The following is a 13,544-nucleotide window of genomic DNA, read 5'->3' as shown; positions in this document are numbered from 1 at the left end:
TCAATTGAAAACAAATACTTGTCAAACAAAAGAAGACTAGGAAGTACGTCATTATGCTTATTAAATTTATTTATGAACATAGAACAAATGTAAGTCAATATATGAGCAAGTTTTAAAACTACAACAATGGGACCATTATTTATACAGCACCAGTGTGAAACATATTAGTGCAAATAGCATAATAGTGAACTCATTAGTTTTACTATCAGTTCTAGAGTGCATTTGTTCATTAGTTAAGTACAAAATAATTTATTAACAATATCTTTAGTTTTTTTAGTATGATTTGTTCATACACAATTTCTATATTAAGAATCTATATTTTTAAAAAATAAAATACAATAGGAAACCCATGATTGATTTTACATTAAAAGAAATCACATTTTATTTACATCAATTGGAAGATACAATGTAGGAAAACAAAATTATATTTAGAACTAATTATGTTTGATATGTGGGAAAAACTGTTCAGCTGCAAAGTTACTTAGATTTTATAACACTTGAGAATAAGGTCCTTAAGGTCTTATGAAACTTTTTATTCAAATGATTGGAATGCTCTGATCTTAGTTGTAAAAAAACATTTTTTTTCAAAATAAACTTTTCAATACAAAGATAAGTAGCCTAAAGGATAATACATAAATAATTCCCCTCAGCTATACTGAAACATCATTTAGCAATATAAACTCAGAAGCAATGATTCAGTTCAAGGATTTCTGGGCATTTAGAATACAAACAAGGTATTTGATTAACAAATTATTTTTTTTACATAAATAAACAATGAAATATTAAGTTATATCTCTTTAAAACTGGCACTTGTTCAAATTGCATATTCAAAATTTACAATCTAAATTAAGCAACTATAATATTTGAAATCAAAGAGATCAGCAGTACTGAGACTTGTATGGCAGAAATGTTTCTAGAATACTGATGATGTATTACCTTAGAATAGCCTGACAAAGAACTATCAATTATGTCTCTTGACCAACTGTACCAATGGTTCTACTGCCTACTCCTCTGACAATGGCCTCAAAGACATTTATTGCAGTGAAATGGTGTGAATACTGCAATGAGATTACTGTGGTGGTAGTTTCAAAGAAAATCAATAAAAAAAAAAAAAACTTCTAGATGCAGCTAACTCAAAATGTAGCTACAAGAATCACAAACCTAAATCCAAAAATAGGCTGCAAGAAGTAACAATAGAAAACATTCAACTCTGATCTCAAATGTCACTATGAAAAGACAAAGACCTTGTACATCAACTTAGTGTCAAGTACACAAACAAAAGACAACAAAGTAGGTTTACAGTTTGGCAAATGACAGTGGCAGAACTGGAACAGAAGTAGTTCCAGCTACTTTAAATGGATTGATAGTTTATAACTAATATGCATACATTTTGAATTATTATTTTTTATAAATTTTATTTTCTTCTTCTTCTGGATTCTAATACATTTTCTTTTCTTCAGACAATCTTCCTAGTTTTTGTTAAGAGAACATTGGCTTAGATAATTGTACGAGATTTGGAATACAAGCAACTTTTCATACACTATGTCTAGCTCTGAAGATTTCACTGTATATAGTTGTGGTGATTGAAATGTTATTCCAGTTTCTGAGGTAGTTGAGTATAACAATTTCATTGACTCCAGCACTGACATATATTTCTTTTACAAAGTTTCTATAATATTATGGTAATAAGAGTCTAAATCAAGTTTAAGAATTTGCTAACAAAATGTACATTTCTATTTTATATTATAAAGATAATATCTATTTTAAAAAATTAATACTACTTGATGTCTGAGTATACAAACTGACAAACATTAATCCAAGTTGTAATTATTGTGGTAGGCATCTTAAACGTATTCTTAATAACAAGCATTGTTTTTTTTTCAGCAGAAGAGTCACGAATTGGCTTAAAATTATTACTAAGTTAGACAACTATTCAATCATAAATACATAACATGACTTTCCTTTATTCCTGTAATTATTTGTATCAAGACATTTAAAGATGAAGGCTACACCTTGTGACTAAGGATATTACATAAGAATGTAATGTTTCTGTTCAGAAACAAGTATTGCAACATGTGTGGGATACATCAATATTAAAGAGTATTGTTTGTATAATTGTTAACAACAGAATAAATAAATACAAAGAATGGGACATTTGGAAAGAGTAATTGATACAATTAGACATCAAAGTACAAAGTAACTTTCTCCCCAATTGGCAAAGAAAAAGTTATTGTTGGTTACCCTGAATAGAATAAATAATAGAAAGATACTGGAATATACAAACTAATTTGACCACTTTTATGTATGCAAATTTAACTAAATATTGAATAGTTACTTATTTTCCATTAAATATGAATATGAAGCTATGGCAAACGCAATGCTATCCTTAAATAACCACAGTCAGCGCAGTATATCTCCCTTACTTTGTCCTAAAGTGCTGTAACAATGCATGGAACCAAGGTTGTCCTTTTGTCTCTTTCAAAAGCCATTAGCTCTGTTCAAAACCAGCTGTTCTTTTGTAACTTTTCTTCATTTTTCTCTTATGAACACAGGATGATGATCTTGGCCAAGGAATGAAATCTCTGTATCCAAACCACCAGTTTCAATTAGCCATTTATTAAAATGTAAAAACCTGTTTCATTCTAACTTGTTCCAGCATGCTTAGACTATGGAAAACAGTCATTATTCCAGATAATTTAAAACAGCACCCATCATATGGTTTCAAAAGTTGAAAGGCTAATGCAATCCTTTAAAAGTAAACGCTATAGAAGAGAATTGTCTTTATGATATCAGGGGAAGGAAACAAAGAGTTTTGTCCTGCTAATTATCATTAGGACAAGAGCTCTTCAATGATATGACATTGAAAATGATACACATAAAGATATGCTGCCAACAATCTCTTTGTATAGATGTAATCTCACAGCCCTATGCTGTACATGGAAACATGGGAATGTCACTGAATTAATTCTTTTAAAAGTCAGAAATGATCAAATAGGATGTATAATCATACACATCTATAGATCCTAAGGAAGTTGAAAGTGAATCTTCGTAACTGTCTTTGCATATACATTTTGTTTTGAATATCACATATTATGATGGAATGTTCTTAAGTTTTTTGTCAAATATTAAACAATGAACTATAAACAAATTTTGATTGTCAAATACAAAACTACAGAATCTGAAAATGTATACATGCATTATGCTATAAAGGGGCATCAAACCAACAACAAACACAACCGACATCATTGTCTTAGCTTGAATTTTCTCTTGATTTTCGAGCAACAAACGATCTACTTCTTTCTGATAAACTTTCATAAGTAAATATTTGGGTTTATTTTGTTGTTAATATCTCTAATCTTTGATGAATTTAAAGAGGATAAATTTTGTTGAGAAGCTGAAGTAACATTATTTGGGTTTATTTTGTTGTCAACATCTCTAATAATCTTTGTTGAATTTAAAGAGGATAAGTTTTGTTCAGAAGCTGAAACAGAATTAGTTTTAAAAGAGTTGCTGCTAAATAAAGGCTTTGAACTTCCTTTGTCCCATTGTGATTTCAGATTTTTAACACTCCAGGGTAACTCTGCCTTTGTTTTACTTATGTTATCATGGTCTCTTAAATTAGAAAGCTCAATGGTGGACACAGATTTGTGCCTGGAAGCAGAAAGTGGGGTTTCAATCACCCTATGTTTAGAATTCAGCACAGGGTCTTCAATTGTCTGAAATTTGGAAGCAGTTAGAGGATTGGCATCTGCTTTATTTTGAGCAGGTGGAAGAGTTTCAATTTTATAGTTGCCAATCAAAGGTGATGTCTTGGAGAGCAGCCTTTCATTTGAAGACTTGAAAGGATTGGTAGGGGACATGTACGCACGTTCAGCCTTTCCTTGTTGACTCACAGTTTGAAAAACATTTTTGGCTCTTAAAAAGTTTTGATGCAAGTCCTCTGAAGTAATTTCAAACTCCTTGCTTCTATTTATAGCTTCTGTTTCAACATCTTGTAGATTTTCATCGAATGTTTTATTGTTCAATTTTTCTGAAACCTGATTTTTAACTTTAAAATCCCTAGCATCACTCTGACTTCTGTGCAAGTCATTGACTATACTCTTAAAAATACTGGGGCCATCTGATGATACAGGCTTTGAACACTGTTCTGATGAGTTTGGGGGTAATTTACTGAATACATTTGGCAATGATGATTGAAGTGATAGCTTGCCTTTCATCTGGTTATGTGGAATGCCTTCTGTGACCTGGATTTGTTTAATGCTCTCCAAATAAAGTTCCTTAGGACTTTTTTTAACATTTAAATTCACATTCTCATTTGAAGTGTTTGAAATATGTGCAGATGAATCCAATGTAAGTCGTTCTGGGTTGTCTGACATTGATTGGTTAAGGGTTGAATAAGAACCTTTGTCAGATTCTTCCTTCAGAAGTAAACTGTTTGAAGGAGACTCTACTGAACAGTCAAATATCACATTATTGTCTTTGGGTTTAAGGTTATCCCTTTGAACCATTTTAGGCCTTTGCCCTTTTTTAACATGAAATAAAACATCTGAAGATATTGTTTCACTTTTTTCATAATACTTTTGTAAGGAGTCTTCATAAATTGCCTTTGCTCTGGCACTGATTTCTTTTTGTTTTTCCCTTTCATATTCAGTTATTTCTATTGGCTCTCTGCAATTTCCCAAGACATGCTGTGAAACACTCTGCATATCTTGGGGAGTCTGTCCACTTTGGAAATTATGAGCATTGATTTTGAAACTAGATTTCTTCTGAATGGCATCCTTCATAAAAACTCCATCTAAACTCTTAGAAGAGGAAACGGCTTTCTTGTGTATCTCATGAGGATTTGAATGTGAACTTTGATGAAAGCTTTGAAGAATAACATTTGGAGGTGGAGAACCTTTAATATGATCCACTGGAATGTTATGCTTGAGAGGAGTTTTGGGCTCTGCAAAAGAAGGTGATGGACTTGATTCATCCACAGATATCTCTCTGGGAGGAAGAACAAGTCGAGGCTGATACCTCCTACGAGTCATCACCTCTTCAGCTTCATGTGATTTCCAGTTTCTCTTCACTTTGCGTTTGTCATTTTTCAAAGCAAGCACTTTCTTCTCATTATTTTGATCATACTCACTGCTTTCCATTTTTAAATTGGATTCAGATTTGCTGAAATTGGACAAACTGAAGTAAGATTCATGGATTTCTAATTGATTTGGGCTATCATTAGCTTTCCAATCCAATGATCTTGTATGGAAATCATCAGGAGTTTGGGGTGCTGAATGAACTGAGCCCTCCTCAGACTGGGAGAATATACTAGCATGAGTAGATACAGGGGAAACAGATTCATCCACAGAAGTCTGTGTTAGCATTTTATGTTGCTGTGAAGATAAATAGAGATGGTTTGGAGAAAAGGATGCTTCATTATGGGAATCTTCAGTCAACATGTGATCATTTCCCAATGAATATGTCAAATCTGATGAAGTAGCGGAAGAATTGTTCATGAATTTCTGAGTTCTGTTTAATGAATCAAGACCTTTGTCCCTTTCTTTAGATTTATTTTTGTAATATCTTCTTGGCGTCAGGGCACGACTAAAAACAGGAGAATCTTTGATGACTTTAAAATTGGCTGTGAAATCCAATCCCGCATCTTCATCATAAAGTTGTGTATCACTTAAAGTAAGACCAGAGTCTCTACTCAAGTTAGTTGGTGACAGATGAGATTTGATAACAGTTGGACTGGATTCTATTTCATTAGAAAAGTCTTCCTTGTCAACCAAGCTGTCTATAGAGGATGTATCTTGCTGTATGCCACCTGTAAACGGAACGAAAAATAAAAAATTAATAAGCCATACAAACTAGTTTAAGTTTTTGCAATTTATCTATAAAGAAAATATTGCATTCAATTTCTATAGACAAATGTTAACATTTTGCACACCACTCTAAGATTAAAATCAGATTTTGAAACTCTTTACTTTTCCTCAACAGTTTATGTGTGCATATAAAAAAAATTAAATATAACTTCAAATGAACAAAGAAATGGAAATAATTGAACTTTCTCTCTTAGATCATTTCACTTCAAACTATGTTACTCTTTTCTTAAAGTCATTGTCAACAAGCTGTACAAATATGTTGATACATTTTTATCTTTTTAAAAAGTCACATGTCTGTCTAGTCTATATTTCATTAGGATTTATTACTTTGTATGTAAATGAGTTACACAGAATAATTTATTTCCTTTTTGCCAAAAAAAAACAACAACTGACAACCCTTAAATTGTACAATTCAAGTAACAACACATGCAGCTAAAATTGTGTTCCTTCTCCTTTAACCAAACTGTAGAATGATTAGATCAATTACAGACAGATGTTCCTTCAAAAGAGATGAAAATTAATCCCTACACAAGCATGGTCGAGAGGCCAATTGCGCTTGAACTTGGCTTGGCTACCTAGAAGGGGGCTCCGAGGTTCGACACCCGACTTGGGCAGAGTTGTGTTTACTGAGCCCCTAAAGGCAGCACGGAAAACCAACTCCTTGATACCTCCTCCCCCCCACTGGTCCACAAATGAGATTGGACCAAAAGCGCTCTGAGCATGCTATAAGCATGAAAGTAGCGCTATATAAAAGCTATAATAATAATAATAATATTATTGTTATTCTAGTCCTGTTAATTAGAGACTTGATCTTGCTAAGTCATTGGTTTTCCTGGCTGATTCAGGCAACACATTCCATGCACTAATGATGTAGTAATTAGTTGTTTGTTTTTTTCCGATGCTATAAGGCTATAATTTGAAAAGTGCAATTAGAAACCAATGACTTTAGTACTGGTATAACATTTCCACACAAGTAAAATAGTAAGCTTCTTATTAAGTTACCAACATTTATTAGGGTTGAATGAGTAAAATTGTTAATTTTTTAAAAACTTTCAATTGAAAGATAAGATAAACTAAACTAGGATCTAGGCTAAAACTTACTGCGAGTGTCTGTAGGTAAACTTAAGACACTGTGAAGACTGTCAGAGTCTGTGCCAGAATTAGAATCTGGAAAACCTGGCCTTTCCTGAACTTTTAATTTAGTTTCATTGTTCATGTCCTCATCATCAAAACTTTCCTCTTCTTGTTCTGCTATTTGTGAAGAATGAAGTGGACTTTTGTCTTCTGTGATATGCACTACAGGAGACTGCTTACAGCCATATTTGTCAAACATGGTCAAAACATCCTCTCCAAAGATTTCCAAATGTTTGTTGATCATAAAGGTGATGAGAGGTGTCAAAAATTGTGTGATTTCATGGAAAGTTTTTTCCAGATTTTCATGTTCTTTTTTGCTCTTCCGAGCCTCACTGGCACCATGAGAAAAAAATGATGGTGCAATACATGTGGCTAGATTGCTTGGTCCCATCTGAGTAAATGAACTATGCTTGGCTAAATGTTGAAGTAAACACATTGTCATCTTCAGTAGATTAAAATGAGCAGGTGGCAATTGGTCCAACACCCTTATTAAAAAAAAACACACACAAAAAAAACAACATAAGTATTGCTGTATAAATTAAAGACAATTAAATTGAAAATTTTATTTTAGCCTAAACATTGTAAAAAATAATTTTCTCCTGTGGTTAACCTCACACCACTAACTCAGCAAGGTGGTTCAATAGTTAAGGACAAATTACTTTTTTTTTTTTTTTATATAGCCAGTGTTTTGCTGCCCAACTTAGTCTCTTTGCAGCCTGTGCCAGTAAAAAGTGATGAGCTGTTGTTCTTATAAGTAATACAGTGTAGAGAGACTTGATGGTTGAAGCTTTAGAGGTGAGCAAATGAACGTTGTTACTCCAGTAGGGGAAAACTGAGCTAATATAACTGGCCATTTTATGTTTCTAAGCCTAAAACAAGCAAACTACAAAAAAAAAAAAAAACTTAAAAAAAAAAGTGTATCAATTAGTTTGGATCAGTCATGTAATTAAATTTGTAATAATCTATAAAGGGGATAATTCAGCTTATAACACTACTTAAGTCAAATACTATTTCTTTCCCTTGAAAAGTGGACTAATTCAGTTTATACCAGCACTTTAGTCAAGTACTATTTTTTTTCCTTGTTTGAAATACCAAACAAAATAATTTATTACCAATAGTTAATTAATTAATTCATTAATATTTTAAACTGATTCTTGTGTTATCAGGTAAAAGAAATAATTGTGCGAAATTTCAGCTTGATCTGAGATCGGGTGTCGGACAAATAACGTGTACAAACAGAGTGAGTTTATATAAGCTTTGCAAAAACAAACTATTTTACATTACATTTTAAAAATAACTGTTTTTATTTACTTTTTTATTTGTTGAATTTTTTCATTATCTGGGTCATCAATCTTTATCTTTATCCATTCTGTGTGCAGTTCTTTAAGCATAAGTCCTTCTGGGATATGCCGAATAAACTCCTGTAAGCACAAAATAACTATGGGTGAGAATTTTTCAAGTGCAACAGAGTTAAACTTAGTCGTAGAGTAGAAAACAGGAAACATTAAATTGTTCCCTAAAAAATGAGGGCATAACAACCAAAACTAGCTGATGAAGAATGTATATCAGATCACCTTAAATACTGATGCAGCTGTGGGAGTCAGACTGTCATCTAGTTCAAATGCTATTCCATTGTCAATTTTTTCACGAAGTTCTTTGCCTATAGAGGCATTGTTTCCACGGCGAAGAATTCCAACTTTAGAAGGTCCATATTGATAAATCCAAATCATCAGTTTCTAAGAAAAATAAAAAGGATTAGATAATTAATTACGGTAAAAGATCGTTAAAAAGCATATGTGTATCACTCTCAAATATATATATATATATATATATATATATATATAGTTACGATCTTCTCTATTAGGCCTTCTGTAAACACTGCTAAACATAACATAGCACATCTAACATAAGAACTTGACAACAAGAGCTTCAATAAACAATGTGGCATTTTAATTACAATTACATCGACAGCCAATTCAAGACAATTGGCTACACTAACTTCAAATGCTTTCTTGCACTTAACAGAACTGCCTAACTTAACATTACAAGTCTTTCTAGCTCGTGCAGCTACATTCTCGAGGACTCACAGTATTGCATCGTCCTTATTGTCTTGCTGTCATGAAGGCTTTCGGTCACATGACCATAATACTGGTCATATTTGCGTGAACTAGCAGTACTGTCCCTTGTCTATCGACAGCATGTATTAAAACTTTTTTTAGTGAGTAAATTAAAATTTATGTATATTTCTTCAAAGATCTAGATCTTAAATCTAATTCTCCTGTAGGTGTGGATAATTATCAGAGTGAATTTGAGGATTTTATCCTTAGATCAGTGTAAATATCAAATGTGTTTTTACATATCTGTATGAAAGCATGTGTGTGTGTGTGTGTGGAGAAAACCACTACAACTTAAAATGTATATAGGCCTACTATAGTTAACTATAATGTGTAGCACAATTTTAAAACGTCTACATCTAGATCTACAAGTAGGCCTCTATTATAAATAAAAAATTTGAAGTCCTAAAATTGTCACAGTGAATATAAGGGCCTTTTAGAAGTGCGGCTGTGTATGTTTGTTTTGAGGAGATGGTGTATCATACTGTTTGTGAAGATGGATTCTTCTAAACAAGTTATCTCTTTAGGTCTAGATCTAAGACTGACAAAATTAATATGTAAAGAGTAAACAAGGTTGTGACTGGTGATGCTTCTTCTTTCAAGCTGTTTTGTGGCATGAACAAAGCTTAAACAAAAATATTTATTAGTTAAGTACTTCCACTATTTACAGGTAAAAATTGTGTGTAGTGCAGGTGCATTATTATATGCTAGGAGCATACGCTTTGTTTCAAATTGTGTTTTATTGGCCTTTTATTTTAAGGATAAAAAAGGATGAAAGAGTGAAAAATAAAGGAGACAGAGAATTTGAAGGCTAGAAAATTGTGTTAGTTGTGTTCAAAATGTAATGTGGGCCATTTTATTGTTGGATTTAAAAGTATTCCAGGCAATATACACATAAACCAAATGGGTATTAAGTTTAATTATGTCAGTTAAGAATTCAACACTGTTTCACTAGAAGATACAATGGCCAATAAGTGTTTTGTTGAGGGAGGGGCATTTCATTTGAAAATATTGGGGGGGGGGGGGGGCCTATAGAGTAGGGAGAAGGAAGTCTACAACTAATGGGCCTAAGAAGTGTTTGTGCATACTCTATAATAGCGGGTTACAGGGGCTTTGTTTATAGATGAAAGAGAAAAAAAAAGGACATAGAATTTGAGGGCTAGAAAAAATGTGTTGGGGGTGGAGGAGCATTGTAATGCAGGCCATTTTATTGATGGGTTTAAGAGTGTTCTGTGCAAAATAAATATATTTCTATATAGAACAACTTCAACCCTAGTGTAGCATGGGTATTAGCTAGTATTTTTTTTAAATTAATTTATTTGAGTTTAAGCTTTCTCTCACTGATTTAAATGATGACCATACTAAAGCCGAAAAAAAAAATTTTTTGTAAAACCATGAGTAGCAATAATTTTGATTAAAAGCTGTAATTGAATTAAATGTGTATCATTTTCTTCCCGACTTAATAGCAGCTAAATTGTATGCAGGGCCACATCTTGAAGTCAAAAACTTAATTAAAAACAACAAACAAATTACAATTAACTCAGAGGGGAAGAGCAACAAGGCAACAACAATTATGCAAACCCTAGAATACTTACAACAAATAATGCACTGTATACAGCATATCTTAGAATACTTTAAAAAGACTAATAATGTAGGGTAAACAGTAAAGCTTATAGTGTACTTACAATAATAGCATCAGGAGGGTTGTGATTCTCATCACATATATTATCCAATGCCTGTCCAAAGACTGATGGTTGAGCTGGACGGAGTCTTTTCAAAAAATTGTTGATAAAGTTTGTAGATCTTCGAGTTTTCTTCATGGATTTTTGAAAGGTATTCTCTGTAGAGAACAAAATGTTCAGAACAAGTAAGATCAATATTTGTGAAAAGTTATTTGTAAAGAATTGATAAGTAGAAGTAGGAATTGCTTTCAACACAATTTATAGACAAAATAATACAGCAAGAGAGCCTAACAAAAATGGGCTAAATGCCATTCATAATGTATTTACAGACCAACAATGATAAACTATGTAGGACTTGCCTAAAAATTTTTTCTGACTCTTCTTTTGCTTGATGAAAAATTCACATTTTGGATTTTCTTCTGCTATGAAGGCTGCACTAGTGGATGTTCTCAGTCTGTCATCTCTAGATTTTGTCTTGGACGTTTCATGAAGTAGATTGAATTTGATAGAAAATGGTGTTTCATGACCTAACAAAGAATAGAAAATGGTGTTTCATGACCTAACAAAGAACAGAAAATGGTGTTTCATGACCTAACAAAGAACAGAAAATGGTGTTTCATGACCTAACAAAGAACAGAAAATGGTGTTTCATGACCTAACAAAGAACAGAAAATGGTGTTTCATGACCTAACAAAGGACAGAAAATGGTGTTTCATGACCTAACAAAGAACAGAAAATGGTGTTTCATGACCTAACAAAGAACAGAAAATGGTGTTTCATGACCTAACAAAGGACAGAAAATGGTGTTTCATGACCTAACAAAGAACAGAAAATGGTGTTTCATGACCTAACAAAGAACAGAAAATGGTGTTTCGTGACCTAACAAAGAACAGAAAATGGTGTTTCGTGACCTAACAAAGAACAGAAATGTTAATAATTTTAAATAGGATTGTTTAAAAGGAAATAAAGAAAACAAATGTATCATTAATGATCTTCTTATATTTTATTTTTTTCGGTCAAGCAATGTTTCTAGCCAATATTTTGTAACACACACACACATACACACACACAGGGCTTATTCTCAAAGGAATACCACATCAAAACATGGAGTAGATCACATTTCATAACATTATATGATCACTGATAAACTAATGTGAAAATAGAATAACAAATACATGAAGACTTTCTATTACCAGCTATGTGCAAACTTGAAAACTTCAGCAAAATGAACATAGCAAAGTTTCATGCAATAAATTGCCATCTTTATTCTATATCTATAATTATTATCATCATCACACTAATAATGTCCTGCTATCATAGTGCAGATAGTAGATCTTGTTGTATATTTGGTAATCAGCTTATAGCTTATCAATCATTTAAAACTTTTTATTATTATGAAATATTAAAGTGTGCTGTGTTAAACTGATTTAAAAAAAAAAAACATGATAAGGGATGATGACGAGATTTAAAGCCATTAAAGGCCATTGGACATGACATCTAAACTAGATCTAAATCTCTACATATGAGGGGGGCGTGAAAGTTAGATGCTTTAAATGTTTATACATTGATCCAATGTATAGAGTTTTATGTAAAGCTATATAGGACTCACTTTTAGGCCTACTTTACACTAGAATCTACATAATATCTTCAATGGACCAATGTCTTGAAACTTCAACTGGATTTTTTTAGTAATTAAAAATTCGTATGACTCTCAAAAGAAGAAGGCGAATAACACTTTAAAAAAAAAAAAGGCAAAACTTGATTCGGCTTCGTTATTTTTAAATGTACCGTACCGGTACTAGACATTTTGACTGGGATAAGTCTACCGTACTCTCTTATTAAATGTCTATTATGCACATTCCAACTTAAACACACACAAAGTCATTTGAACCATTCTGCTAACTAGAGAGTTGTTTGTACATAAACACAGACAAATCCTGATGATCGCTATGATAGTAGGCATGTTGGCCTATAGGGCTAGTGATGCTAGATTCTAAATGCTAGAGATTTATACTTACTTTTGTTTTGATGACTTTTGTTTTCTTGGAAATTGTTCAAAAAGTTGAGAGAAGGCAGACTGAGAGCATGTTTTAGAGATTTTTTTGCCATCTTTTCAATTTTGGCAACTGTTGCGGTGTACTATAGACTATTATATAGTAGGCCTACTGGAACAACGAAATGATTACTATCACTAGTCTAGTCTCACACTATCAAGTTTATTAAGACACGCCAGCGAAATCCACACAGTAGACATTTCACTGAATACTCTTAAAGCCAAATATCAAACTATTTTGAAACCTGCAGAAGATTTTCTAACACATGTGTTGTTGTGACAGTGACAAGTTGAAGTCCAATCAACAATGATCTAGACGTCATTTTAGTATTCCTTTAAGTAACTCAATAACAACGAAACTTTAATCCATGGATGTTAATCCATTGAAATCACACATTCGATAAATAGAACATAAAGCAGACGAGTATGGAAACAAATCTCAGAGTCATCGTGCAATCCACTCGACAAGAAAGGCTCAAGTTTCAGTAGCTAGTCACATCTTCCAAATACACCACGGGACGTGCAGGTCGGCACTTACTACCGATGTGTTGAGAATCACCGAGGCGTGACGCGGTCAGGGTTGACTATTGTCCAGTGTCCGCCCATGGTGACCAGCACAATGATTTCACGTGGTTAGTTCACCCCCTTAAGGCGCACACCTGCCCGCACCCCTCCTCCACAGTAGTTCAAATCA

The 13,544-nt window shown here is 32.8% G+C and overlaps 1 protein-coding gene across 10 annotated transcripts in view; it reads right to left on the bottom strand.

Annotated features, from left to right (window-relative positions):
* Positions 1-51: 51 nt before the first annotated feature.
* LOC106051067 (uncharacterized) overlaps positions 52-13,544 on the bottom strand; it is a 124,618-nt gene continuing 111,125 nt past the window's right edge. For all 10 annotated transcript variants that reach the window (XM_056032755.1, XM_056032756.1, XM_056032757.1 and 7 more), the window contains 6 exons: positions 11,157-11,324; positions 10,801-10,955; positions 8,576-8,737; positions 8,313-8,422; positions 6,969-7,486; positions 52-5,809 (listed from right to left, as the gene is read on the bottom strand). In XM_056032755.1, coding sequence (XP_055888730.1) covers positions 3,312-5,809; positions 6,969-7,486; positions 8,313-8,422; positions 8,576-8,737; positions 10,801-10,955; positions 11,157-11,324 — 3,611 coding nt within the window. In that variant the 3' untranslated portion in view covers positions 52-3,311. The remainder of the gene's footprint in view (positions 5,810-6,968; positions 7,487-8,312; positions 8,423-8,575; positions 8,738-10,800; positions 10,956-11,156; positions 11,325-13,544) is intronic.

The sequence above is a fragment of the Biomphalaria glabrata genome, chromosome 6, assembly GCF_947242115.1.
Source record: "Biomphalaria glabrata chromosome 6, xgBioGlab47.1, whole genome shotgun sequence".
Lineage (NCBI taxonomy): Eukaryota > Metazoa > Mollusca > Gastropoda > Planorbidae > Biomphalaria > Biomphalaria glabrata.
This window is presented reverse-complemented; position numbering and strand designations above follow the sequence as displayed.